Source organism: Acinonyx jubatus, chromosome B1, assembly GCF_027475565.1.
Source record: "Acinonyx jubatus isolate Ajub_Pintada_27869175 chromosome B1, VMU_Ajub_asm_v1.0, whole genome shotgun sequence".
NCBI classification, from domain to species: domain Eukaryota; kingdom Metazoa; phylum Chordata; class Mammalia; order Carnivora; family Felidae; genus Acinonyx; species Acinonyx jubatus.
The window spans coordinates 58,132,911-58,160,866 of NC_069382.1; the positions used below are offsets into that span (position 1 = coordinate 58,132,911).

The window sequence follows — 27,956 nt, forward strand, 5'->3', positions numbered from 1 at the left end:
GAAAAATAAGATTTTTAAAATCAACAAGATGTAATTGGAAAGCACTTAAATGTTTCAAGTAAATACAGTATGTCTTTATATATGTACCAGACACACGTTCTTTGTCATGGTAGAAATCCTAAAATTTAAGCACAGTTTTGCATTTTCCTCATATGCTGCAGATTTACTGCAGGGTAGTGGGACTATAATAGCTACGCAGTAGTTTGGTGTAGTTTGTTTTAAATACTTACTGCAGCACAGGAAATCTTTCGAAATAGTCACTCAGATTCCTAATTCTCAACTCTTTCCCTGTTAAAAAAATCTTCAAAGCTCAAAATGTATAAAATGCTATAATAATTACAATAGGTGTATTCTGGATGGATGTTTTTAACACTAATCAATTGAAAAAAACTGGGCAGTAGGGAAGGTTGAGGTCACTCAACCTTGAAGAACCTCACAAAGTTACTTCCTATTCAAGAAGAGGTAAAGTTTGAAAATCAGTTCTTTAGTAGTTTTCTTTACGTCAATAGATCGCATAATGCTATTGTACTAGTCCGTGAATTCAACAGAAATAATTTTCTTTAAATTCAGGATGCATGTACACAAATATTCATACACAAACACAAACCTATTGCTAAGCTGCTTAATGTATATTAAGGAGGAAAGCGCTAAGCCACAAGAAGTATGCATTCCAGGATCAATGGTACACACATTTAGAGTGCATGAAGACACTGTGATAGGATTATAATACAGGAAGAAATGTTAAGAGGCAGTCATTTGCAGAACACAGTAACAAGAAAATGTGAACAATATGGTTATGTCTTTGCCTACTGTTAATTCCTAAGGATGCTTGAGTAAGGAAGCCAACAACTGACTAGCCAAAGTCAGAGAAATAAACATGCATATTTGGCTACTAATGCAAAGTTCCTGAATAATACTTGGGTATTTGTTCTCCTGGTGTAGTTCACTATTAATGTTGAGAAACTATAAATAGAAAGAGAAAGAGCAGTATGAAATTTTTGGCAAATAAAATGCTAGAGTTGTTTATAAGCTTATATAAAAGTCATGTGATTTGGTGTCCCGATGTCTAATTTTTCATGATTTAATGAATAAATGCAATGAGATGAGATGAAGCGGCACTCACTGTAAACGTCCAGCCTGGCAGTACAGGACACAATCCCTGCTTCATTCTTGGCTGACACTGTATACCACCCAGCATCTTCTTTTGTGGCTCCCTGAATGAGCAGGCAGATGTAGCCATGATTATCCTGGTGCATGCTGGAGAAATGGATAAAGTCATTAGCGTTCTAAATTTTTAAAGAGTGGCTTTGGACACGAAGCATCATTTTTAATTAGATCATTAGAAACAGAATTGTGCAAGTAGCGGATAATAGGGTCATACTTATTCTGGAAAGGCTGCTAGCCCCATTAAAGTTAATGGGAGAGAAGAGCAGACATCAAGAGGTTGAATAAATGTGCGCACTTAATTTCTAGTCGAGGATTGCCTTTACAAAGCCCACTGAATAGTTTCTGTATCGCCACTGAAGCGAATGAATTCATCTTTTCTTTTAGACATAACACTCAAAAATCACGATGAAATTAAGTTAGAATGTGCCTCATCACATGCCATTAGAGCTTCCTTCCAAAAGCTTAATCATACATTAGGGTGAAGAGTGATTTTTGTCTTTGATATCATTAATAGCATGACTCTTACACAGATTTATGTGCTATATAAAGTGCATCTTTATATATCCTTAGGGCCTATTGAGCAGGTGTGGATTAAGTTAAGTCATCGTGTATTCTCACCTTACTCGGTCAGTGCTGTGAGTGAGTGATTCATTTTCTTTCTTCCAAAATATCTGAGGCAGTGGCATGCCCGAAACACGGCATTCCAGTCGCACAGGGTACCCATCCGCAACTCCTGTGTTTTGCAGCTTCTCGAGAAACACAGGGGGTTTGTGTGCCTCTTTAGCTAAGGAAACATGAGATGCATGATGTATCAGTGATATACAAAAGTGGCACTATAAAGAATCCAGAAGCTTTTAGAAATACCGCTTAAACAGACCTTTTATTTTATGGTACCATTTTTCACTTCAGGTGGTTAGGATGCTAGTCCTCTCTCCAAATTATTCTTTTACCAAGAAAGGTTCCTATGCTTCATTCCACTCATTTATTTCCTCAGTTAATTCAAGTCTGACAGGCCCACACAGTCCACTGGCCATCTGGTCCACAGAATGCCTGTCTGACAGGCTGCATGACACTCCTAAGTCATTGCTAGCATCTGGGATGGCTTCACTACTAATTATGTCACCAAGCACTCGCAGCCTTTACCAACCACTGCCACCTAGTGACTCTGAGGAGAACAAGTCTTTCTAGGAATTTGATCCACTCAGATTCCCTTCCTGCAATCTGAAATGTCTGCTATGAAGATTTGTTAAGTCTTGGCTTAAATGAGACATACCATAGGATTTAAAGGGGGAAAAAGTGGGGGACACATCTTTATCTAAATTTGGCAGCTTTAAATTGTTATGTATAAACTAGGAATATACATCTTCCAAATTATAAACTCCGGTTTGTATTCTCTGAAGAAAGCTATAAAAAGACAACTTTATTATTACCTTGAAGGAAGGAAGCCGTAAGAGACAACTTTATGACTTAAACTGAAAAAGTTAGAACTATTTGTTAATAACACTCTGAGTATTACTATCCAATGGGAAATTGTTTTCTTAGATCTGAGGTGTAAACAATTTCAGAAAAAGAATAAAGTTTAATTATTTTCTTCTGAGCTCCCAATAATGAACTTGAGGATGCATGTTTTTATCAACCACCCTCTCCTTTGGGATGACAAATATGTCAAGGCAAAACAGCTAGGGAAGAAACAGGTGAAGAGAATAAAAATTCTACCTGAAAATTTCAAATACCTAAGACTCTCTAAGACCTTGAATGATGTAGAGGATTATACTTTTATTTCATTAACCGTATTTCATATGGTTTCCTGCCCTAGGCTGTTTGAGGGAAAGTGGGACCAGACCTCACTCAATATTCTTTTTCTGGATCCCAGTTTGAAAAGAGCATACAAGGCATAAAATGAACCTTAATGTCAAAGCCACTCTCCAGTAGGAAGAACATCCACCATTTGAGAGCATTGCTACACAGGGAACTGATGATACAGAGCTTTGCATGATTTAATCCTTATAAAATGACATAATCCTTGGGGCGCCTGGGTGGCTCAGGTGGTTGGGCATCCAACTTCAGCTCAGGTTATGATCTTGCGGCTTGTGGGTTCGTGCCCTGTGTTGGGCTCTGTGCTGACAGCTGGGAGCCTGGAGCCTGCTTCTGATTCTGTGTCTCCCTATCTGTCTACTCCTCTCCATTTCACGCTCTCTCTTCTCTCGAAAATAAACATTTAAAATGACATAATCCTTATAAAAGTTCTGTGAGGCATTATGGTCCCTATTTTACACATGGGGGAATTGGGTTGCAGAGATGGTATATATGTGCCAAAGGACATAGCCAGCGGACGAGAGTGGGGATTAGAACTGAGATCTGACGCCAAAGACATGACACCTGTAATCGCTGTGCACTGCCACCTTTCTAATGCAAGTGCTGACCAGGCACACCAGGATGCCTGTGTCTTTCAGACCTTCAAGTCTCATCCTGAGGACAGATATGACCCAAGGGAACATTAAACAGGAGAATGCTGAACAGTTTTGGTTGGAGGAGGGATGGTTAGAGAAATGGATGAAATTGATCCTAGTTGTGTAGGAATATCAAATACTTGATGTAAAATTTAAAAGCACAGTTAAGACCTACTACAACAGCCCAGGTATTTATGATTTTTGTGTGTGAAAAATGTCCTGGTGCCTTAATTAGCATCATTATCCAGGATTTTAGCCACGACCTCCTGGGCTTTATTCTCATTGCTATTTTATTTCTTGAAAGAGAAATAAAGACTCATCATGTGGGGAAGAGCACTAGGAGTCAACAGACTATAGGAATCTGGCCCTCAGTTTATTAAATAGGACCCTGGGAGAGTCGCTTACACTCCTTCATTTCTACACCTGTAAAATGAGGAAGAAAATTTGCTCTATTATCTCTTAGGGCTTTTATGAGGACCAGGTGATACAGTGGTTAGGAAGCACCTTGCAAATAGGGATATGAGAAATAAACACTGTTTCTTTTTTAAAAGAGAACAGATAATAGATGCTCAACTCTTACGGATACTATAAACCTTCCTTATCTAAGGGTAAAACTTTATATAACATTATGTACTTCTACAAAATTTAATAGTATGTAATTCATTAAAAAGCAAATTTGAATATGACTGTGACACTAGGGGTAAATGATAATGTTTAGAAGTTTTGAATTTTGAAGCCAATGCCTCTTACTTTAAAAACTGGGTAGCACTGTATGCATCAGCCAAATCCTATATGTAAGTTTGGTTCTGGAATCCATGATGCCATTGCTCCTCTATGGAACACTGGAGGCCAACTCACACATGAGAAACAGAATGACCAGAACAGCTGCTAAATTCCTCCTCTCTCTTGGCCAGGCTAATGGGAGAAGGGAAAGATAAATAATAATGGCTACACTGAAAACAATTAATGTTTCTGATTTGGTAAGTCTTGTGTCCTAATTGGCTACTTTGATGATACACTCTATTTTTTTCAGCAGTTTTATGTGTTCTCCATACTGGTTAATAATGCAGGATCAATTTACATTTTTACAGCCGATACTCATTCTGAGAGAAAAAAATTCACAGACTTGCTTACCAGCAACCACAAGCTCCAGGCTGAATGAGTTTTGTCCTGCTCGATTAGTGGCTATACATGTGTAGATGCCAGCATCTCGTGACGTGACTGGCTCTATGATCAGAGAGTGCACCCCGTTCTCACGCACGAGCATCTTGTGAGCGCTGTCGGGGCGTATAGGTTTTCCATCTAGTTGCCAGCTTAGATCTGGGGTTGGTAACCCACTGACCTAAACCAGAAAGGAGCATATAAATTTCTCTAATACTGAAACAATGAAATCGTTAATAGCTGGGAAACCACCATGATTCCTCCTCTGGTACTATAAGGATGGGTTTTAGTGTCGGCTCACGTTACTCTTTTGCTTAAACCTTTCAGTGGCTTACTGAGCAATCATGGACTCCCTTCTAAACATCTCTTGTATCTCTTAGATCTCTTATAATATTTAGATCTCTTAGATTTCCTAGAGAAAAGGAAAACAGGGGACTTAAAAAAATTTGTTGTCTTACCTCACCACGGTTATGAAGATTACTGGGATCAGGGCGCTGAGCTCTTTGGGAAAAGGTGTCCAACCACAATAACACACTCAGCTGGCATTTATACACTATAAAGCTTATTATCAAAGGGTTGCCATAGCTATGGAGACATCAGTTAATGCATCCATCAGCACACAGAGCTATTATTATTTTATCATCTTTGAAATTAAGTAACAAGAGCAATATGAAATTACCCAGAAAGCCATCTCAACAAATTAGCATCACAATGGAAACATAAAATCCTGAGAGCATGACAGTTGTGTTGACCAGAGACCAGATAAAAGCACATTTAATTGCTAATAACACATTGTGCTGTGAAGGGGTAGGGATGGTTGCCATCTGTCAGCTCTTTATAGTTTTGCCCTTGATTGTCCAAGGGAAGAAAAGCACCATTAAGGAAGGCTTTTTTTTTTTCCCACCCCCACCCCAGATTTACTAGTGGGAAATTGCATACAAAAAGATATCATTTGGACTGTAAAATAATTCTTTTGAAAAACCAGCTCTGCCAAGTTCCATTCTTGCTGCGTGATACTCTCCTTTAAAAGAGTATCTATAAGATACCCATCTCTGCACATATAGCAAAGTTCTCGAGAATTTAAGGGAAAAAAGTAAGGAAACTGAAATTACTGGCTAAAAGGATGAAGACAGTTTGGAAACAAACAGCAGTAGTTAGCCTGGCTTCGGAGAGGGCAGGCTCTCCGTTCTCCATCTGGGCACCTGCTCTCCCTCAGCTCTCCACATACACTGCTTTACCTGTTTGGAGGTCACTAGAGGTGGGAGGAGGAGGAGGAGGAGGAGGAGGGAGTGGACACTCCTGGTCAGGCTCCAGGCCTTTCCCAAGGTTAGAAATAAGGTGGCACTGCTCACTGCCACCTTGCTAGGTTAGATCCTGACTGAGGTCATGGTATGTTTAGTAGGAGAGTCCTTCAAAGTAACTGTGCACTCTCAAACCACTGATCCACGTGCATCTCTGCCAGTACAGACCTAATCACGTTAAAGGCAAAGGGAAAATGCCCACTTCTTCTACCCCTATTCTAATTCCAGCTTTTCTGGTTGTGTAAAGAAGGCCTGATTTCAGAAATTTAAGGTCATTATAAGCAGGTCATAATTTTGAACAGATACATGCTCTGAGCTGATATGGGGATGGGAGGAGGGAGATGAGCAAATTTGTTACTAGAGGGATTGGATTAGTCATTTTCCTTTAGCACTTAGTACCAGGTCAACGGTAGTTAGTGTCTAGGAATGCACCTAATGGGTTAAAAGCAGGGGAGTGGTGCTTTTTTGGGGGTAAATCTATCTGTTGCTTTAGTGATATAAGGCTTACTTTGATTTTTTTCTTCTTAAAGCTTACATATACTGATAATTTTTTTCTTAAAAAAATGTAGATTTTTTTAGACCTTTTTACACATGAAGTAATAATCCCTTGGTATCGTCTAATAACTAAAATAAAATTTACTCTGTTAAATGTCATCTTACAGGTAGTCTATATGAATTAATTATAGACCAAAAATATACATATAAATACACAGATGCTGAAACTCAACTTTTGTACTTATACCGTAGACAGAATTATGTTGGAAAATAAAATACTTCTGAAGAGTACTTTTTAAAACACATTTCTATAAACCTAGATTTAATACTCAAGTACCTTACATTTGTGTTCTGCAATCCCAGACAGAACCAGCAGAGGGACCCCAAATAATTTTTAAAAACCTTTTCCATATTTAAGAGCTAAAACTTATAATAAATAATGGGGCAAAAAACCAAAACAATCATAAAAAATTTCAGAGCAGTGGTAATTAAACATTTCTGGCCTTGAGCTCCTTTGAGAAACTGGTGAAAGCTATATCATATACATAATTTTGTATGCAATTTCAAAACTCACACACCTAATGAAAGCTGCCTCCCCAAGGACCCTGGGTTAAGAAGCCTTGCTGTAAAAAGGGTGAGAGAAGGATGTCACTCTAACCTTGGAAATGGGAGGAATAAAAGAGTAAATACATGACTACAAAATTTATATGAAAAAAGAATGAAGATAAATTATTAGGACATGTAACAGATTTAACACATTTACTACTTCAACAAAATTGGAAACTTAAAGGGAAAAAACCTCCCAGTGACTTTGTACAGTATGCTATATAGAGTTCTAAAGAAAGAAAACATTTAGTAAAAATTTAAAAGAATGACAAAACAATATATAAACATCTAGTATATTTCATTTTTTTCCCTGATGTATGCTGGAAAACATTTTAAAGATGTATGTATACCTTACATAATTTCCCTAAAAGGAATTCAAGAGTAATGTCAGTGAGGGGAGAAGGGAAGCCAGAGATTTGCAGGCAATAACCAGCTCTTACTTTACAATCCATTCTGCAGAGTTTTCCTTCTTGAACAGTTAGGTCTCCAGGAGCCTGTAAGAAGTGAGGTCTGAAGAATCGCTCCTGAATTGGTTCGTTTTCATCTCCACTGTCCCTTGATCTAGAACGAGGCCTTAGCACAAGACAGATAATAAACAGAAAGATGAAAGGAAAGGAAAGGAAGAAAACAGAGAGGGAGGGGGAGGGGAAGATAGAAGTTATTTTCAGACTCTCAGTCATTTATTTTTTTAATAATATGTGGAGCAATAATATAATTTCCTTACCTGATTCTTACTCCTACAGTTTACACATAAAGTCAAAAAAGCAAAACCTTGTTCATTTCCAAGTTTATTAGAAATTTAATAGTCTGCTACTTTCTGGTGTTAAATAACTCTGCTATCCTAATTCTTAGAACTAATATGAATAATAAAAGGGGAAATGGGAAAAAATGAAGTACTCTATATTAACCTATTTTTTTCCTAAATACTTTCGAAAGCTATATGAGAAGTAGCAACAACTGCTGCTCATTTTTTGCCAAATCTTTTTCAGTAGTAATTACAACTTCCCACTATGATTTTAAATTTATAGGAAATTAACATTTATTATTTTGTAAGAATTTCAGATCTTTCCAATCAAAATTCCTTTTCATATTAACCAGGAAAACAAATTATATATATTTTTAGCTTTAAAATAAAATTGTGCAAATCTTCCAGATTTTGTGTACCTTTCTCACTTTTAAGTATGTTGCTAGAGGCACCTTTAAGAGCAATAAAATTTAAAGTAATTGCAGGGAAGATGTAAGAAAGGAACAAGATTGTCACTAATCACTAGAAGTTTAAAAACATTTAACCAGAAAAAGCAGAACAAATGCAAGAGCGGTATAATTAATAGGTCAGTAATTCCCAGTTTTAGGTAGTTTCCTCTTCTCTAACTACAGGTCTAATTTATGAACAAAATGCTTTCCTAGGAGACACTGGCACATGGACAGTCTTAAATGTATTGAAGACACAAGTGAAGCAGAAGAAAAAAAAAATGCAAGAGCATGGATGTGGTACTAACTATGTTGTGTTTACGTTCACACATACAGGCACAGGTTCCTGTGAACAGACACGGTCACAAACAAGTTAGAATTAAACCCCCGTGTGTTTCAGAGCCAGAATTGTCTTCCAAATTGTTGAACAAAGGACTCTGTGCATCCAATCACGAGGAGGTGCAGAAACACCACTTGTTTGGTGCTTACCTTCTGTGAGCCTAACTTAGTATGCATTCTCTTCACTAAAAGTGTTTGCATCTGTGGCCTGTAGTTTACTGTCTGGGCTATTTGAGCATACTGTGTAAAATACCTAAATAGGAACCCAAGATGACAGGCTGGTTGACTTACCATATTCTTTTTTTAAGTGCAATATCCTTTCCTTGTCTCTGCCTACTGTTACTCCATCAACATCCTTGCACAAACTCAGGGTTAACTAGGACTAGAAAGCACACTCTATTGTTAGCAAGTATCTGTTGAGCATTTAAAATAGGACACACCTTGCCTACAAAACTGTCATCTAAAATAAACTCTTTAGAAGTGACTGAAATGTGAACATTAGGAAACTAGCTGATTTTAAGAAATCTAGTGGCAATAATTTGTAATGGGCAGTCTAGACAGCTGTTGGTTGGAGAAGTTTGGTTTTGAATATCTGTGTATCGTTTACTAGTATTTTCACATTAATGTGCTGCCATTTAAAGGTGTTGAGTCTTGATATCTTCATACATAAATTGGGCCCCAATTAACAAATTAGTGATAGTATATCTAACTGGGCTTAGCGACATTGGCAACCGTTTGTTCCTTTCCCGTTTCTGAATTGCAGACAAGAATAATCAGGGAGCCGTACAATGTATCATTTTAAGATTGTATTCACTTTCTTCTGTCTTGCAACTGTGTTCACTTTTGGGGTCATATCACGGTTCTAGTAGTGTTGAATTTATAGTAATAACTGAAATGAAACCGTAGTAACACCTATGAGAAGCAACGTGTGAAATACCTTCTGACATGAGGATGGCCTGAGGGAGAGCGGGGACTGCGACCTCTTTGGTTTACAGCCTGTACCATTAGCCGTCCCGTACAACTGATGCGGCCCTGTCAGAGACATCAGGAAAAGAAATGATTTGCAAGCAAAACAACTAACCTTCAAGCACCACCGTGTTTACTGTCCTATTCTCCATAAGACATTATTTCTTAACCAATAAATAGACTATATTAGTAACGACACCAATCCCTCTCAGAAATGTACTCTCCCTGAGTTAAACTCCTCAGTGCACTCTGTATTTAAGGAACTCAGTGACTAGGTCTGACTTAGGACTCTTAAAAAAGCTTTACTGTTTTATCTGGAATGGTCTTTAAATGACAATCCTTCACGAATTCATTGTAATCTGCTATGGTCTCCCTAAGACACAATGTTGGATTGTGAACTATGGCAGGGGGACATTACTCTCTTGAGATAATTCCATTTTCATGGTCAAATATCTATTGGTTGTAGCTAATTCTGAAATCAAACGAGATGATTTTAGTTTTCTAACATATCTTTTTAGTAATATATTTTTTAAATGTGAGTAGTGTCTCTTCCAAAAACCATACATTAAAGAGATGCCAGCATGATAAAATGAACATTATGTGAGAATACACATGGGGGTGTCAAGGAGAGTATAATGACCCATACATAGGTCATCATATTCGCATGACTTAAAAATCAGAAGCAGTTAAATATCTAAAATATGTGGGGGGGGGGTCATATGATATGGGCCTATGTAATGAAAAGCCATATTTTCTCTCTCAAATTTTCTCTCTTAAAGTTGCTTGTCAAATTGAAAAACTGATAAATGTTCTCCTAGGATAGACAAAAGTAATACTTAGAGGACTCAGATGATATGAATAAATCCCCACTGTTACTCTGGCTTTTTGGTTTAGCCCCCTCTTTTAATTTTTCCCCGATTACTAGCAGAGTGGCAAAATCAGTGATTTTCTTCTCTCATATCCTAGGAGAATGTGAGCAGTTGTACTTCTAAATTCTGATGATGGCCGGAAGGAAACGGCAAGAGAGGAAAAATGATAAGCAGATTATTAATGATCAGACTCAGTGATTTCTAGCTCATAGTGGATGAGCTGCCCTCATGTGCACTTAGAGTCAGAATTGACAAGTGAATCTCCTTTTCATTCCAAGTTGCCAGTACTGGCAGGTAACAGGAGCAAAGGTGTGCTGTATGCTTTGAGGAGCTGCTTTCTGAGTTCCAGCCGATGATGAACTACGTGAGGGGGGCACAGTGCTGGAGGGGACACACAGAAACCCCACAGCAGGACTCAGCGAAGGGCAGGAATCTAGTCAGCAGGGTTGTCAGGGTCTCCCCGCAGACTGGACTTCTCTGGGGCCTTGACCGCTCCGAAAAGGCAAAGACACTTAGTGCTGTAATACAGACAGGAGAAGAACCGGGGGCTATCAGATAGAAAGAGGTGGTCATAAAGAAAGAAAACTGAAGAAGTGTTATCCCACTAGATATGTAACTTACCCTGGCATTCACAGTACTTGCTACTGAGGTCATAGTTAAACATGGCCTTTCTTGAAAATTTCCAAGGAGACATGAAGTAGAACATTATGAGGGGGATTCTTTAAGAAAATTTTTGTTTGTTTGTTTGTTTATTTGTTAGAGAGAGACGGAGCACAAGTGAGGGGCTGAGAGGGGGAGACATAGAATCCAAAGCAGACTCTGAGCTGTCAGCATAGAACCTGGCGCAGGGCTTGAATCCACGAATGGTGAGATCATGACCTGACCTGAAGTCACACCCTTAACTCACTGAGCCACCGAGGCACCCCGAGAGGGATTATTTCTAATTTAGATTTGTTGCATCTGAAGTTCAGGTCAGTTCTCTCATGCTAATCTCTTGCCAAACCCTTGGGAGGCCCCCCTAAGCCAGCCTGAAATCTGAAAAATTAATTTTCTCTAACCCCTCTAAGTCTTAAGCCTGCTACAGAAAATCTAGATGTGACTTGTTTAGAAGACCCCCATTAAAATTATGCAATTGGTGCATTGTAGTAACTTATTTAACAAGTGAACATGTAAGATCCATGGTTCTTTTGGAAGCCAAAGGCAAGGAATTTTATATTTTGTTTTATATAAATAGCTTCAAAATTGTACTGATATGGGATATGACTTCCTTAGTATTTGCTTTGCTACTTAAGCAAATAATTTTAATCTGAATATCTTAAAATAGATTTATATAATTTGTATACATTTTTCCTCATTGTGTAAAACCCAGAGGACCCACAAGGGAAGTTAACATTAAGTTATCATTTCTGTGGTTAGAGAAAGATGTAAGTTAAATTCAATCTTTAACCTTGAATTTGGGGAAGCAGAGAAAAAAATTTTCTCTAACCTGGATTTGAGTTTTGACTTTCCGAAGATTTTGGCCAAATCACCAAATTTGTTCAAGCCTTTGTTTCTTCTGTAAAAACCAGCGCACTATATTTGTCTCACATGGATGTTGTAAAGATTAAATGATGTAACCCAAGATGATCTTCATCTTCCAAATATCAAATGGTACTTGATGTCATAAGTTACCAAGTTACCATTATTAATCATTGCTGGTATTTTTACTGTGAGTCTGAGACATTATACATGCACAGACATGCACCAGGATGATTTTCAGGGGTCCCAACAGCTTGGTTGACTGCAGTAAATTTTTCCAAGTGGTTATACTTTGCCTGAGTATGCTTTTACCCCCCCCCCCCCTTTTTAATTCCTTAAAATAACTCTTTTAATGAGTGTCTTCCCTGCCCCTCAGTGCTCTTAATGCTGGGATGAGCCTCAGACACCTTTGTATGACACTCCTTAGCTCTGGAGTCAGTCTAGGTTTATAAACCAGTTCTGTCCCTTATAATTGAGTGACTTTAGGCAGGTAATTTAACCTCCTGAGTTTCCTCATTGATAAAGTAGGACCATATAGTTAATCAATCCTGCAGGGGTTCTTATGAAGATTAAATGAGTTAGTAGGCGTAAAGTACTTAGTATTATGTTTTGCACACAGTAAACACTCAAAATGTTAAATTATTATAGCACTGAATATGGATATAATTATAATAACAACCAGATGGACATGAAGTATCCCTTAGAATTGTTTTAAAAACATTTTCTTTTCAAAAAAAATTATTTTTTCATATGCAACAGGTTTTCTTTCTTCTTTCCTTCTCTCTCTTTCTCTTTCTCTCTCTCTTTCGGTATTAGGATATAATTTACTCCAAAGGAAAAACTTATGCTGTTGTTTGAAAGGTGCCAAGCACACGGGTATAGTCACTGTATTTATGTAATGGCTGCATTTGAGGTATGGAGATAAAAGTTGTCCTACTCAACTCTAACCACTAGACTCCACTTAGGATAAACCCTGCCTCTTCTTCCATCTCCAAAAAATAACAACAGGTTGGTATACTGCTTTGTCAAGATTACACATTTCTACAGTGTTTTCAAGATTTCTACACTACTGCTTAGAACCATATACACAAATAGCGCCACAGAGTATCTTCCTAACTACCCAAATTTAAGAAAAAGGAATATGTCACCATTTGTCACGTTTTTAACTCCTACACCATCTTTCACTTCTGAACATAAAAGGGGAAGTCATGACCTTCAGGAAGCAGAATTGTTAGTTTGATAATACAGTATTATTGGCTAAATACATATTACTAATCAGTAAATGACCAGGAGCATTTAGAAAGCATCCAGGGGCGCCTGGGTGGCTCAGTTGATTCAGCATCCGACTTCGGCTCAGGTCATGATCTCACAGCTCATGAGTTCGAGCCCCGCGTTGGGATCTGTGCCGACAGCTCAGAGCCTAGAGCCTGGAGCTTGCTTCAGATTCTGTGTCTCCTTCTCTCTTTGCCCCTCTCTGCTCATGCTCTGTCACTCTCTCTCTCTCAAAAATAAATAAGCATTTAAAAAAATTAGAAAGCACCCAAACTCATAAGCTGTGTAATTTTGATATTTTTAGTTAGAAAAAAGATCCCAGAATTCATTGTAACACTGTTGAAAGGATGCCTCTGGTGTATGCAATTGAAAGTTCAGATTTTTAAGTCTGACCATCTTATTTATGAAGGTCATACAAAATTTTAATCATATTAATGTGCAAATGAACCCCAGTAATCCTTGTGACTGCTGGGCTCTGATGGACATTAATGCTGCTGCATTTGCTTTTAACTTTCTCATTTCTATCTACTTTATTATTAACACATGAAGGAGTAATGGAAGTGAATGTTTAAAGTTTGAAATGAGCCAGGAAACCTTATAATGCTAAAACAAAACACAAGCAAACCAACTTCTTAAATTTAATTCAGCTGTGTGTTACTTTTCTATTCCAAACAAATCCACGGAGTTTAAAGCTATAGAACAAGTAATAAGCTTGAATTCTTAAAGTGATTATGTATTAAACATTCAGCTTGTAAAGATTATTCATGCCTCACGCAAAGCCAATTATTTGTATAATATGGAAATAACATTTATATTTCCTAGCTTATGAAATTTAACTGTGGCACACAGGTCTTTATATAAGCTTGCCACTTGTATACATAATGCAACTTGAGGAAACATCAAATTGCAAAACAGCCCTTCCAAACTCCAAGCGCAACACAGCATAACTTAGCAACACAACAAAAAGTAAAACATTCATGTTTAGATTTACTTGCGTCTTAAACCGAGTGTGCGATCCTCATTTTGGCATTATGTTTGGTGTAGCACCGCACAATCACTCATTGTTTCACTAAACTATGTGACTGCTTTGGTCTCTCAGGAATTGCCAGAGCCGCATACATGGCGTGTGATACACAGTCCAGTATGTGCTTGGAGCTGTGGGTTCCATCCCAAGTAGAATTTGGATGCAGTCAATAATATCTAACGTGTTTCTTATTCCCCAAAGATTAACCCAGGTGGAAAAATATTCTATAAAATATTCTGCTAACCTTTAGTATTTCTCTCTTTCCTTGGTTCTCACCCTTTCTCCCGGCTGCTTTGTGTAATTATTTTCCACTGCTCAGGAAAGCCCTGCCGTCTGTGTTTCATTACTGAACTCATTTTTCCAGGCCAGCCTTTTCCTCTTTCCCTTGGTCATTCCACATCATGTACAGTCCAGTGTACCAGAAAAAAATAGAAGGAGCTGTCTCCCTTTCAAACTGAATGCTTTTACAATGTGAAAAAAAAGTTTAAGGTAACTAAATGCCATCAAGGAATTGGGGAATCAACTTAAGTTTTCTTTTGACTGTATGTTATGCCTTCATGATTAATGTATCCTGAAAAATTCAGCTTTGACTCTGTAAATGTTTTCCAGTGCCTTATTATCATGCTTCTTTTAAATCAAATTACAAAATGGCAAAATACTTTAATATACAATAAAAGATGTTATAAAGTAGAGATGAAATAAAACACTGTTAAACATTTCTATTATGGTATTCCTATAGCAACAAATGATAACGGTCTGCTGTTTGTCATGGTTTAAATACCTCTTTGTCCGTCTAATGAATGGTAGAGTTTGTTCCAATTTCTAGGTGATAACTCACAAAACCTACATGTGGCATATTTGCACATACTTGCTCAGTATTGAAGACGCCAGGAGAGGAAAGGAGTTTTACTCTCGAAACTAAAATCAACCAGGCAACATGCTGAGACTTGGAATGGCATGTAATACCAAGTACCCTAAATCTAAAAATTCTCTCACAGCAATTTCAATCTGAGGCCTGCGTGCCCACTTTTAGGATTTCCTCAGATTCTCTTCACAAGTTCCCCCTCCTATGCCTGCCCCTGGTCCTTAGGTAGAAAAGGAGACTTAATTTAGCCTCACCCTCTTTAAGTTAGAATACTGGGTGGATCAACTCACACTGAGAGGTAGTTGGAATTCTTGGTTATCAGGAAGTGCTCTGGTTACTGTGGCCTCGGAGCTCTTTGAATCTTTTGCTCCCTCCGACAGACCCAGGGCAGTCACATTACTGTTTGCTGAAATCCCAGGTGAGATGGGAATTCTGTTAGAAGGGCTGGGCTTTTGGCAACCTGATGTAAACTGGTGCACTTCTCATTCCTTTGTCTCCTCTTCAAAGGGTAGAGGCCAAGATTGAGAGAGAGAGTTAACGGAGGGACTTACCCCGGGGCTTGGTTAAAGCAGCAGAATTCGCTGGGGGCTAGGGACTGAGATGAGGGCCCTGAAAGTGCTGGGAGCAAAGCCACTTCCCAGCTTCCTGTGTGGTTCCCGTCAGCTGTGCTGTGGGTGTGGCCGGTCTCCTGCTCCCAGCTCCCTCCACCCAAGCCCACAGCTGTGGCAGTTGTGGCACGGTCACATCTGCTGCCTGACTCCTTTCCCATGGGGGTGGTAAGGAGGAGAAGCCAGGAGGTCAGAAGACCACACACCAGCAACATGTTGGGTAGAAATTCCATCCTGAACTGACTTGCCTACTCTCTAACAGTTCTGTAGGGGAGTATCTAGAAACAGAACTGATCCTTCACATCCTGATTCCACAGGCTCCTGCCAACGTTTAGGGCTGCTGCTTTAAGACAGGGTTATTAGTGTCTTCGAATTAAAATAAAGACAATAACTAGCTTTTACCGAAAGCATATTATATGCCAGGTAAACCAAGTATATTATTTAAATCCATATTCTTACTCTTATTTCACAGAAGAGGAAATAGGCACAGAGAAATTATGCCACTTGCTAAAGGTCACATAGGTGGTGAGTGGCAGAGATAGAAATTCAACTCAGATCTGTCTGATGCCAGAGTTCATGCTCTTAACCCCTGAATGACAACATTTAGGCTCTTCGGTAGCATCAACCCTGTCCGATATTTCTGGCCTTTGTGGTATTATTTCTTTCCCTTCCTCCTCTTCTGTATTACAAAGGGGATCTTCAGCAGCCCTCCTGTATCTAATGACTTCAATAGATATCGAATGACTTCAACTAGTTTGTCAGTAGTTTAAATGCTCAGAGGCTGGCACGCAGTCTCCAACTCTGCACCCTGCCATTGGCCATGAGCAGCAAGTCCTTCCCCATTTAGAACTTTTCCATATGTAAAACTAGGTTAGTATAATTTGAAGAAGACTAGAAGCAGACTCATAATTGCAATTTTACATTTATGTTCTTTGTTCTATAAAACCGCTGACTCCAGTAACAGTTTAAAACATTCGCTAGGAAAAATGCCTCAAAATTAACATCGGGACCAGCACTGGGGAGTGCTGGAACACAGTTAATTCGATCTCCATAATATATCCCAGGCTTTCTAGGGGACAGAGGAACAAAGGACCCAGCATGAAGAAAAAGTTTGGATTTTGTGGAGTTCTCTATTATTTTAATTAAAGGCAGAAAATTGAGAATTGAAATTTGTTAATAATATTCAAGGAAACATACTGAAAATACAGTAAGAAAAAAAAGCAAGTTGCACTTCTGTTCCCTCAAATCCTCCAAATATGAACACAAATAAGTATTAAAATGTAACTTTCAATAAGAGTTGCGCTTTTGACTATTTTTCAAGGTGATGGTCATGTATTCACCGATTGAAAAATTGGAACCTGGAGAAAGTGCATATTTACCATGGAAACTGTGACAGTGAAGTCGGCTGTGCTCCCTCACAACCTGATTTGTGGAGAATTCGAGTTCCATTCTAATCTTAGTAGTATTGCAGAAACAGATGTTTATATGACAATGTAATATTAGGACAAACATTGCACAAACTGTTAGAGGTCTATAAGCTTTGCTGAAATTATTTGTATCATTTTCTAACATTTCATGTTTCCTTCTAAAGGAACAATGAAATATGGAATGATATAAATAGATCAGAGATTTAAAAAACATAACTGGACAATCTTCATTAGTTCTATAATTGTTAATTTTAGCTTTTTTTTTTTTTTTTTAAGTGACTTCTGCTGACTTTGTAAAATTACCCTGTCACACATGGAGGTCTTAAGGTACAGAATCACTCCTTACTCACTTTTGCATCCTCTGTACCCAGCAAAGTGTATCAAATATATACAGTACTCAAAAAGGAATCTGCAGGCTTGAACTGGGGACTTGGTACCAGTAGCTGCCTGTTAAATTCTAAAGGAGTCAGCTGGTTTTTTGACCCTAAATCTAAGGGCAAATACAAGAGAAAACATTTGGATGGAAACAAATAATCCTGAATGCCATATGTAGATGCTATCAAAATTATAATTTATCTACACTTATATACGACTTAAATTCCAGTGAATTAAGTGTATCTGTATTTCTTTTAAATATCTTACTTTTTTGAGGATTTTTACTACAGCCTATTGATATATGTCACTCACTACACTTTTCTTTTTTTTTCCTTCATAGAACTTAATCCCATCTGAAATTATATTATTTATGTATTTGTTTACTGGCTTACTTTCTATCTCAGGACTTTCTTCTGTCCAGCACTGCAACCCCATCACCTGCATAAGTGTACCTATGAGGCCCTCAGTAACATTGGTGGAAAGAATGCACGTCTACACTGGAATTACTCATGTGAAAAACACCTGATGAAATAGATACTAATAAAGAATTTTTCTATCTTCTGAAATCCAGATGGATGTAAAATTTGGGAAAATCATTTCAAGTCAAAGAAATAAGATTCCACCTTTTTAATTAAACAGTTCCTTTCTTCAAATAAATGCCTGTAAACACTATGCACAGAACTGAAGCCAGACCTATACCCTTAATCTTTACCTGAGGGTTTGCAGCCATAATTGTGTAATTGCCATCATCATCTAGGGTGGAGGCTGTGGTATGGAGAGAGCAGGTCCCGTCAAGATCTCTTTGAATGGTGTAGTGATCATTCTTTGGAGAGATCTGCTTTCCATCTTTAAACCAATAGATCTGTGAAAGGAAACAATGATTAAAGATTAAGGATGTGTGTAGTATTACTCTGTTTGGGGGACTGATAAGGAATAACTGTGTGATCTGCAGAGCTGATCTGAGTTTTCATGTTAAAATGTTAAACAGAACATCTGAACAGGAAATTGATTTTTGAGTGAAAAAAGTACGTGAGAAACAGGTTTAATTCTATTTTAGTTTTTAAAAATGATATATCTTGGGGCGCCTGGGTGGCTCAGTCGGTTAAGCGTCCGACTTCCGCTCAGGTCATGATCTCGCGGTTCGTGAGTTTGAGCCCTGCGTCGGGCTCTGTGCGGACAGCTCAGAGCCCGGAGCCTGCTTCAGATTCTGTGTCTCCCTCTCCCTCTGGCCCCTCCCCTGCTCACGCTCTGTCTCTGTCTCTCGATAATAAACGTTAAAAAAAAATTAAAAAATGATACATCCTTATATTTTAAAAAGTATGTATGTAAGTAGGTATTCACATATTACTCGCATATTTTTTTACATATTATTTATCTGGAGGGATCTAGATTGAACATTGACAGTAATAACTTCTGGGGTGGCTTCACAGGCATTTTCCATTTTTGCTTCTATTTTCAAATGTACTGAATTAAAAATATTACTTGTAAAGGTAAAAAGGTATTTTATTTTATTTATTTAAAAATTTTTTTTTAATGTTAATTTTTGAGACAGAGGGAGACACAGAATCCGAAGCAAGCTCCAGGCTCTGAGCTATCAGCACAGAGCCCAACGCGGGGCTTGAACTCAATTGTGAGATAGATCATGACCTGAGCCAAAGTTGGATGCTTAACTGACTGAGCCACCCAGGTGCCCCAAAAAGGTTATTTTAGAGAACAGTAACAGACTCCTTACTCCATTCCACTGAATTGTGTTAGACAAAATGGCAGTGAGGAGTGAGCAACAGTTAAGGGTTGGTGGTGGGTGGAGGCCTACTGTTTTCATTCTGGGCCAAGGAGCATATGCTCAAAGTTGAGTGTTTGTCAGTTCCCCCCCCAAGGTTAAGAAAAAACACAGTAGTATTTAAACTTACAATAATTTTCAATAATATTTTAACTTGGTTTGATAGAAAATTAAATGTGAAGAATAAAGTAAAAATAAATCTGGACTAAATAACACATTTTAAAATGGTCCAGTTACCTCTTCCCTAGGTCCTCCTGCCTTTTGTCATCTTTAAATAAAATCACTGGCCGGTGGATCCCTCATGATTTAGTTATTATTCTGGACGGTTGAGACACAGGGCCATCATGATGAATCACAGCGCCAGCAGCCCTACCATGGCCTAGATGCAGAACTAACGCCTGCCATCAGCCCGCCTCCAGACTTCTGGCTAGGGAACTAAACAAATCCCCCTCTCTAAAGCCACAACAAGTTCTCTGTTGTCATCTGTGTTCCTTGCAAACTCAAGCTTTCCTAACTCATTCCTAACAGAAGAAACCTCCTTTAGAGCCTTCAGTTTTTAAAATGAGCTTCTTCCTTAATGTAAATTAGAATGCACATTGAGACCACAACTGGCATTCAAATTCAACTCTCTGTCAAAGCTTCTGAATCTGAAAAATCTTTCCAAAACATACATTTCTAAGAAAGGACAGGCTAGAAATATATAGCACTAAATAAGGGCATGAATAATCGGAATCTGACTGCTGTAACTCTTCCAACCCCCATTTTTCAATTAGCTCTAAATTTACAGCCTGTATTGTTAATCCGCAGAACTAAAGATGAATCACCAACTAGACTAATAACTCTCAGTCTTAAAAATTAAATTATGTAAAGCATGATACTTCATAATTATCATTCTCTGCTTGGTGGTTTTATTATTTCTGATGGAACCCAGAAGCTGTGATTAGAACACAGTTTCCTCCTTTTGCATTCTGGCCACTATGCCAGTTCTTCAGAACTGTTTCTTTCCTTTAATCCTATTCCTCACCTCTGCTATATCTGGACTACAACTTTCAAATGAGAAGTAGGAAACAGTCCACCAATTTTACCAAGACTGTTGATGGAGAGGGAAGGGGAGGATATACAAGATGAAAACAGGGTGAACTAGAAACGCCTTTCAACCTTCTCATGTCTCAGTCAGAACAAGCATGTAAAAGGCAGAATTTTTTTTTTTTAAAAGCATAAGCTAAAAGAAAGGATGTATTTTTTGGAACATGCTGAATATTCCACACTTTGATAGGGAGGGAAGAAAAAGAGCGGCAGTGAGGACAGGAGGAAGGAAGGGGAAGGAGGAAGGAAAGGTGAAGAAGAAAATCTAACAATAAAACGTTCTTAAAAAATTAAGCCTTAAAGCTGTGAAACATTGAAATTCATACCAGAAATGCAAAATTATGTTAAAAACAACAGCTCATCTTTCTGGTGAACATGGTGTTTTTTAAAATAAGAATCGGTGATCTTAGAACTTAAGCAGTGATCTTAAGCCTTGAGTAAGATTTAAAAATAACAAGGGATTTGTGAATATTTTGGAAGCTTAAGGTATTTGGAAACAACAATATCTTGTTGAGTTTCATTCATAAGCTGCAGATTTATTTTTAGTATGTGCATTGGATATCATATTTGTGAATCCACAGCAATTATCCAAATCATGTCAAGAATAAAGAAGTTTTCTCTGACAACAGTTTACTTTAAAAGTCTCATTTTATTAGCAGGGGGATACATATGTAAAATTTTAAGGCTATTTTCTTTGCTCTTTTTTCTATGACACCACTGTTAAACTTTTAATTTCAGTGAGTGTATTTTCCCTTCTATATGCTTATTGTACAAATTTGCCTGGCCTTTGGTACTGTCCTGTTTTTTTCATTGAAGTTTCTATTTCTTTTAACATTGTTTCAATCATTTTAAACACAGGTATTTTACAGTTTGCTTAAGATTACCCAACACTGCACAATACTTAAGCTTCTATTGTCTTGTTTCTTGTGCTATTGATTCTCCTTATTGTTGCTTATTTTCTCCTATGGTAAGTTTTTACTGTGAATTTCTTTTTCCTCCCTCTTACTCTACAGAAGTTTGATATGCCCCAAATTGTGAGAGTGTTCTATAGGGCAGTTTTTGCTTGCTTCTGCCAGAAACTTAAGGATTTTAATCCATCCTGGACTAAATTTCATATTAATTTCTCAGCTTTTGGCTCCATATCATGTGTTAAAGTAAATTTGGAGTTTCAGTTTCTCATGGGTATCTTTTTTATTCTTTTCTCCCAAGTTCTACGGAAAAGTGTAATCTGTGCATTGTTTTCTGGGCTAGTGAGCAGTTAGTTATTCTTGTCTCCCTTTAGAGACAGGGCAATACTTTATCTAGCATTTCCATGCATCTGTAGAAAGAGGGCTCCCATCTAGGTCAGCCTAGACTACCTGAGTGTCAGAAGTTCCTTTGATTATCCTTTCTCAACAGTATTCTGGCCTCTAGCCCCTTTATAAATACAGGAAGGCTTGGTTTTGTAGATTAAAGACCTGAAGTTTTTATAATCCATGGTAAACTTTATTTCTTTGTATGGTACACAGCATGGGGTTCGTGTTCAAGCCTGGCCACTCACCAGCTCCCTGACCTTGGGCAAGTTGATTAAACCTCACTGAGCGTAGTTCAGTCATCAGTAATTTGGGAGTGACACTGATAATATCACGTGAGGAATAAATGATGTAGGTGTATGAAAAGCTCCTTGTCAATTATTTAATTGTTATTCTCCTATTCTATTCTTCGAACCCAAACTCTACCCTTCTTCTGCTCTTTCTGGTTTCTAATGCCTCCTGAGGAAGGCCTTGAACTTAATAGTACTTGAAACATTTTACATCATGGGTACTGAGAAAGGTAGTCTGTATCTCTTCCTCCTATTATACATGCTGTACTTTTGAAGCCTAATTCTTCCTCAGAAAACAGGACTCTTAAAAAGCCATGTTTTTAGCTTACCTTTGGTTTTGGATTCCCAGTCACTCTGCATGTGAAAGTTACAGGCATTCCCTCAAAGATCTTGTAATGTTTCAGTTTCATCTCAAAGAATGGTGCCACTCCATTTTCCACAGGTGCATCCCCATATTGGACGTCATCACCTGATTCATCCACAGGAGACCTTTCTAGCCTGTACTCGATTTCACTGATGAGTCTCTGTTCACAGCTGGAGACTTTGTATTCCTACATCAGGTAAAAATAAAGGTCATGTTAGCAACCTCAGTTTCTTGTGGTACAGTGTGTCTCATGAGTCTTACCCTCCCCTCCAATAAGGCACTCAGAAGACAGTGATATTTTTACCATGGAGCTTAAAAACAAGTCTGAGCCCAACTCAGTCCCGTATAAAACAAAAAAACCATCTGGAAGTAAGTGTATATGATATTTCAAATTGTCTTCAAGTCTTATCATCCTCCTCCCCCAAAAAACTATGAAGATGAATTTCTTTCTCTTGTCTCTTGGGGGGTAGGGGGAAAGAAAGAAAAAGGCAACAGCTTTATATTCTCAAACTGTTCATAAGAATAAAACCTGATGGAACACTGATTTCTTTCTGTAGAGTAAAAGCTGATGCGGGGGGGGGGGGTGGTGGTGCAGCTCTTCAGAAGGGTAACAGTACATGTGGCCAGCAGCTGCAATATTACATAGCATTTTATCAAATGAATAATGGGAAAAATGGCATTTCTTTTCACTCATAACAGTCCTCGGCCACAAAGCCTCTGAACTCCTCCTCAGCTGTGCAGCTATTAGGAACTATTCTCCACCAATGTTTCAAAGAAAAATGGGATTGGCAGTCTAGTCAAAACTGTGATTAAAAAGACAAAGACAAAGTACCCATCAACATCCTGTGGTGATCAAGGTGGACCCTACAGTTCTCTTGCTTACAAAGCACAGTGAACACAAGGCAGCCCATTAGAAAATACTCTCTATTTAATTATAAATAAAAGATGTTTCAGCTAGGTTTTCCTTAAAGAAGTTACTCAACCTTTAAAAAAAGTTTGTCGTCTGGAGGGAAGAAATACAACAGTATGAATAAAACTGCAAGTGAGTTGTTTTAATTACTATCAAATGAATCCGTTTAAGAATGGGCACGCTTATCCCTAGAAAGGTACAGCAAATGAGAAACAATTCACAGTTCAGAGTGTCCACTAGTGACAGAAGCAAATTCAAGTTTGTAAATGTATGACACAAATCACACTGCAGTAATTTTGTTCATCTGATCTTAGACACCGGTCATAGTATTTCCAATAATATGTGGCAGGAAAGATAGATACGCAGGCAAACAAAGAACACGGGATAACAGATACAGTGAAAGACCAGAAGGAGAAGAAAGGTGAAAAGCTTATTAACCTTTTGACCATCCAGAGGACTCCCTACAGAAGCATGAGGAGACCCAATTTCCTGTAATGGTAGAAAAAAAGAAGTGAAGACTAGTGACAGAAATAAGAATCTAGCAAGATACCTAGTTTTAAGTGAAATTTTTGCAGTAGCAATATTTAACAGAAAAATCTTCAGATATTAAAGGCAGATCCATTTTTTAACATCTATAAGAGTCGACTTGATCATTTAAACAGGTTTTAAAAAGCCTTCTTTAATCTTGAGACTACATTTGGAAACTCCAAGCAGAAACAGTGCAGATTATAAAACAGCTTACATCAAATCCATGCAGTGACTTTTTTGGGGGGAACAAAAATAGCATTTTAGGTTTTCTGCTGATTAGTGACGTATAAATGTATATGTGAAGGAAAATAAAGACATAATTTTTCTATAAATAAATAGTTTACTTTGACTAAATATTCACCGGCTGTTTCAAATAATTTCAGTGAAATATGTTTCTCCACACAAAAGGATTTTGCATGAAAGCACAGGACAGCAAAAACAGAAGGCTACTTGAAGGGAGAATAAAGTGATCAACAGGAAGATAAAAAGAACAGTTATCACCGACTGCAGTAACTCTAGCAGTCACTTAACACACTGTTTGGCACATGGTATGTGCTCAATAAATATTAGCTATGACCTTGATTGATGATGTTAATACTGCTTTTCTTTGACTTGCCCTCTACTTCCTACAGAATTGGCCCCAAGAATAGTGGCCATGAAGACTATGGGGAGAGGGAACAGAATAATTATTATTTTTCTAAAAAGTCCAGATGGGGGTGCCTGGGTGGCTCAGTTGGTTAAGCGTCCGACTTCAGCTCAGGTCATGATCTTACGTTTCGTGAGCTCAAGCCCCGCGTCGGGCTCTGTGCTGACAGCTCAGAGCCTGGAGCCTGCTTCGGACTCTGTGTCCCCCTCTTTCTCTGCCCCACCCCTGCTTGTGCTGTCTTTCAAAAATGAATAAACGTAAAAGAAAAAAAAAGTCCAGATGAACACAGTACCTGATTAGCTGTCTCCTCTTCTGGCTCCTGAATGTTAAAAACAGTTGCACTGTCAGCACCTAGTAATCGACGAGCCATTCTTTCTTCATATGTTAACCTCTAAACAAAGTAAGTCACAAAAAAGACAAAATTAGAAAAGTCATAATTATATACTGCCTGATGAAAAAGAATTTTATTTATTCATTTTTTTTAAACTGAATTGAGAGAGACAGAGAGACAGAGAGACCGAATCTGAAGCAGGCTCCAGGCTCCAGAGCTGTCAGCACTGAGCCCAACGTGGGGCTCAAACTCACGAACCATGAGATTATGACCTGAACCAAGTTGGAGGCTTAACCCACTAAGCCACCCACATGCCCCAAACACTTTTTAAAGTTTATCTATTTATTTTGAGAGAGAGAGAGAGAGCAACTGTGAGCAGGGGAGGGGCAGAGAGAGGGAGAGACAGAATCCCAAGCAGGTTCCATGCTGTGAGTAGCACAGAGCCCGACATGGGGCATGAAACCACAAAGCATGGGATCATGACCTGAGCTGAAATCAAGAGTCAGAGCTTAACTGACTAAGCCACCCAGGCACCCTGAAAAAGAATCTTAAAAAATGAGTTTTGATATTTTCTGTAACTATTTTCCCCTCAACCTTCAGATACCTATATATAAAAGGAGTCTCTTTCTTTCCCTTCCTTCAGTTGTTCAGTCTGTCACCTCTCCTTCTGGTCTTTGTGGCTTAATATAGTGTTGGAATATGAGGTAACTAATCTTGAGAGCCACTGACTGATACAGCACAAATTTAAGGTGAATATAATAAGCAAACAAGGCAGAAACCACATAGGAAATAATGTGTCATATACCAATCTTTAATGGTAAATACATGGACAAAAGAGATATTCAAATAGCAAAGTATTTTTTTTAAGGAAAGGTTATTTTCATAACCATCCACAGCTTCAAAACAGCCTGGTCAGCTCCAAGCCTCTGATAAGGAATTTTAGACCAGCTGGCAGTGATGATCCTCTCTGTTTCGGGGTTCTCACCTCTAAAGGCACTTCCCAGGCTGTCTGTGTGGCAGGTGAAGGTAGACAAATATAATAGTCCACAGAGAATGACTGCACATGGCTGAATTAGCAAAAGGACTGTGAGGGACACTTGCCAAAGCTAATCTCCACAATTCGAGATTCTACTCAGATGCAGATTGCTTGCCCATCAGGCAGAGAAAGTGGTAAAGTTTTCACATCTAGCAGCCAGTGCTCTGGATCTGGCCAAAACATATTTGCGGGGCCGTTCTTATGCCAATGTGTTTGTTCTGTCCAGTGGGCTGTTTCCTGCTTTTGAGTGTTGGTCTTAAAAAACCTTAGAATTGACAGTTCTAGGAGGAGCTTTCAGAGACCCTCTGTCCCACGAAGGGCACTTTACAAACAAGTGTTTTATTCAAAAGAGAGAATTAGTAAGACGGAATCTTAAAAGAAAAAATAGACAAGTTATTTCAGTAAGCTTCCAAACTTCTGAACATCGATGCAAATTCTATTGGAAACTCTCTAATCAGGAAAATATGTTGAATAAATTTACAGTTTCCAGTAATTGCTGGTTCTAGTCCCAGCTGAAACCGGGAAGTGAAACAAGTCAGTGCCAAATGACAAACAGTCCCGAAGTTCAAATTATTTCATTTACTGAAGAAGAGGCAGAAGACAAGAAGAGGTAGAGGCAGGTGTTTTGTGCATGGGCTGTCTCAGGCCACTATGTTATTATTTAAATTAATTTTCTCACATCTGTTAAAGAATCATTGAATTCAAGTTTTCAAAAGGAGTTTTAAATACCTGGTCTCTTAAATGCCTCTAATGTTTTCATGGAGAGCTGTAGCAATATCAAAGGTAGGAGTGGAATATTTTCCACTCTGTTTCTTATAAGCAGAAATATCAACTATTGATACTAACTCCTTTCCCACAATGTACTTGCTACCATTAGAAGCCAGATTTACTTCAGTTTTGTTTCTAAACCACTAGGCTATATGGCTATCCAAGCCCTGTCTACAGAGGACAAAAATAAGTAACAGAATAATATGCAACACTAGGAAAAAGTTGTCCTTTTAAACTCTCAAATGTGGAAATCCATGGGACTTGTGAATGTCATTCACTGCTAAACAAATAAATATATAACATAATATACACAGTATGATATCACAGCCTATAGAAGTCTTAAGACTCTTTAACCAAGAGAATCTTAGCCCATAAGGAATATTTAAACAAAGGTCCAGAAAAACCCAAAAAACTGGAGAAATGCCTTTACCTGGCTTGAATAAGTTCCCGTAAGTATTTGCTTTAATCTTTCAAAGGCTTTCATTGACAGAGCAGGGAAAGCTTCCTGCGTATGTGTATTTACACATGCAATTACTTATTTCAGGGAAAAAATATTTCCCCTTTGTGAAAATCTTCTATTCTCAATGAAATGAATGACTAACACAAGATCTCATTAGAATTTTAATCTTCCTGAACTCAGATTAGGATGCCCTAATAATTAAAAGCAGCATTCAGCACCCCTCCTCCATCCTCCACCTTTCTAATCAAACATGGTCTGTTCTCACATTTTTATTTATCAATGTGAGATAATTAAAATTCCTGGAAAACATATTTAACATAGAGAGCTTTCTACTCTGAAAAAGGTATCTGAGAGGGAGATTTTATACAAAGAGGCCCTTTTCTTCTACTTAAGAGCCAGGCAAATTTTTCCAGTGGCAATTCCAAAATAAAGCCACAAAAGGCTCCTTTCCTTCACCTGGGAAATCTTATTTGCGAGACTTGTTCTTCCTGTCCCCTTAAAAATAACCTGGATGTGGTAAGAGGAGGGTCAATAAAAAACAAACAAACAAAAAAAAAACAACTGATGAGAAAACATTTAAGTCCAATGGAGGAATTATCTATCGATCTATCTATCTATCTATCTTTAATTTTTTTTTAATGTTTATTCATTTTTGAGAGACAGAGAAAGAGCATGAGTGGGGGTGGGGCAGAGAGAGGAGACACAGAATCCGGAAGCAGGCTCCAGGTTCTGAGCTGTAAGCATAGAGCCTGACACAGGGCTCAAACTCATGAGCTGTGAGATCATGACCAGAAGTCGAATGCTTAACTGACTGAGCCACCCAGGTGTCCC

At 38.2% G+C, this 27,956-nt stretch overlaps 2 protein-coding genes across 9 annotated transcripts in view; one reads left to right on the forward strand and one right to left on the reverse strand.

Moving 5' to 3' along the window:
• The window catches only part of CBR4 (carbonyl reductase 4), a 136,612-nt gene that overhangs the window by 78,061 nt on the left and 30,595 nt on the right, over positions 1–27,956 (forward strand). Inside the window, exon 5 of one of the 2 annotated variants that reach the window (XM_027068678.2) lies at positions 18,039–27,668. The exons of the other annotated variant lie outside the window; for it this stretch is intronic. Coding sequence (XP_026924479.1) covers positions 18,039–18,160 — 122 coding nt within the window. The 3' untranslated portion in view covers positions 18,161–27,668. Of the gene's footprint in view, positions 1–18,038; positions 27,669–27,956 lie in introns of those variants that run through there. 2 annotated transcript variants of the gene reach the window in all.
• PALLD (palladin, cytoskeletal associated protein) overlaps positions 1–27,956 on the reverse strand; it is a 401,759-nt gene that overhangs the window by 2,222 nt on the left and 371,581 nt on the right. For 4 of the 7 annotated variants that reach the window (XM_053216732.1, XM_027068648.2, XM_053216734.1 and 1 more), the window contains 9 exons: positions 24,823–24,921; positions 23,795–23,845; positions 22,412–22,633; positions 18,347–18,496; positions 9,648–9,742; positions 7,621–7,753; positions 4,752–4,959; positions 1,786–1,951; positions 1,124–1,257 (listed from right to left, as the gene is read on the reverse strand). In XM_053216732.1, coding sequence (XP_053072707.1) covers positions 1,124–1,257; positions 1,786–1,951; positions 4,752–4,959; positions 7,621–7,753; positions 9,648–9,742; positions 18,347–18,496; positions 22,412–22,633; positions 23,795–23,845; positions 24,823–24,921 — 1,258 coding nt within the window. Of the gene's footprint in view, positions 1–917; positions 964–1,123; positions 1,258–1,785; positions 1,952–4,751; positions 4,960–7,620; positions 7,754–9,647; positions 9,743–18,346; positions 18,497–22,411; positions 22,634–23,794; positions 23,846–24,822; positions 24,922–27,956 lie in introns of all 7 variants that reach the window. The other 3 variants (XM_027068656.2, XM_053216733.1, XM_027068664.2) reach the window with 2 other exon arrangements.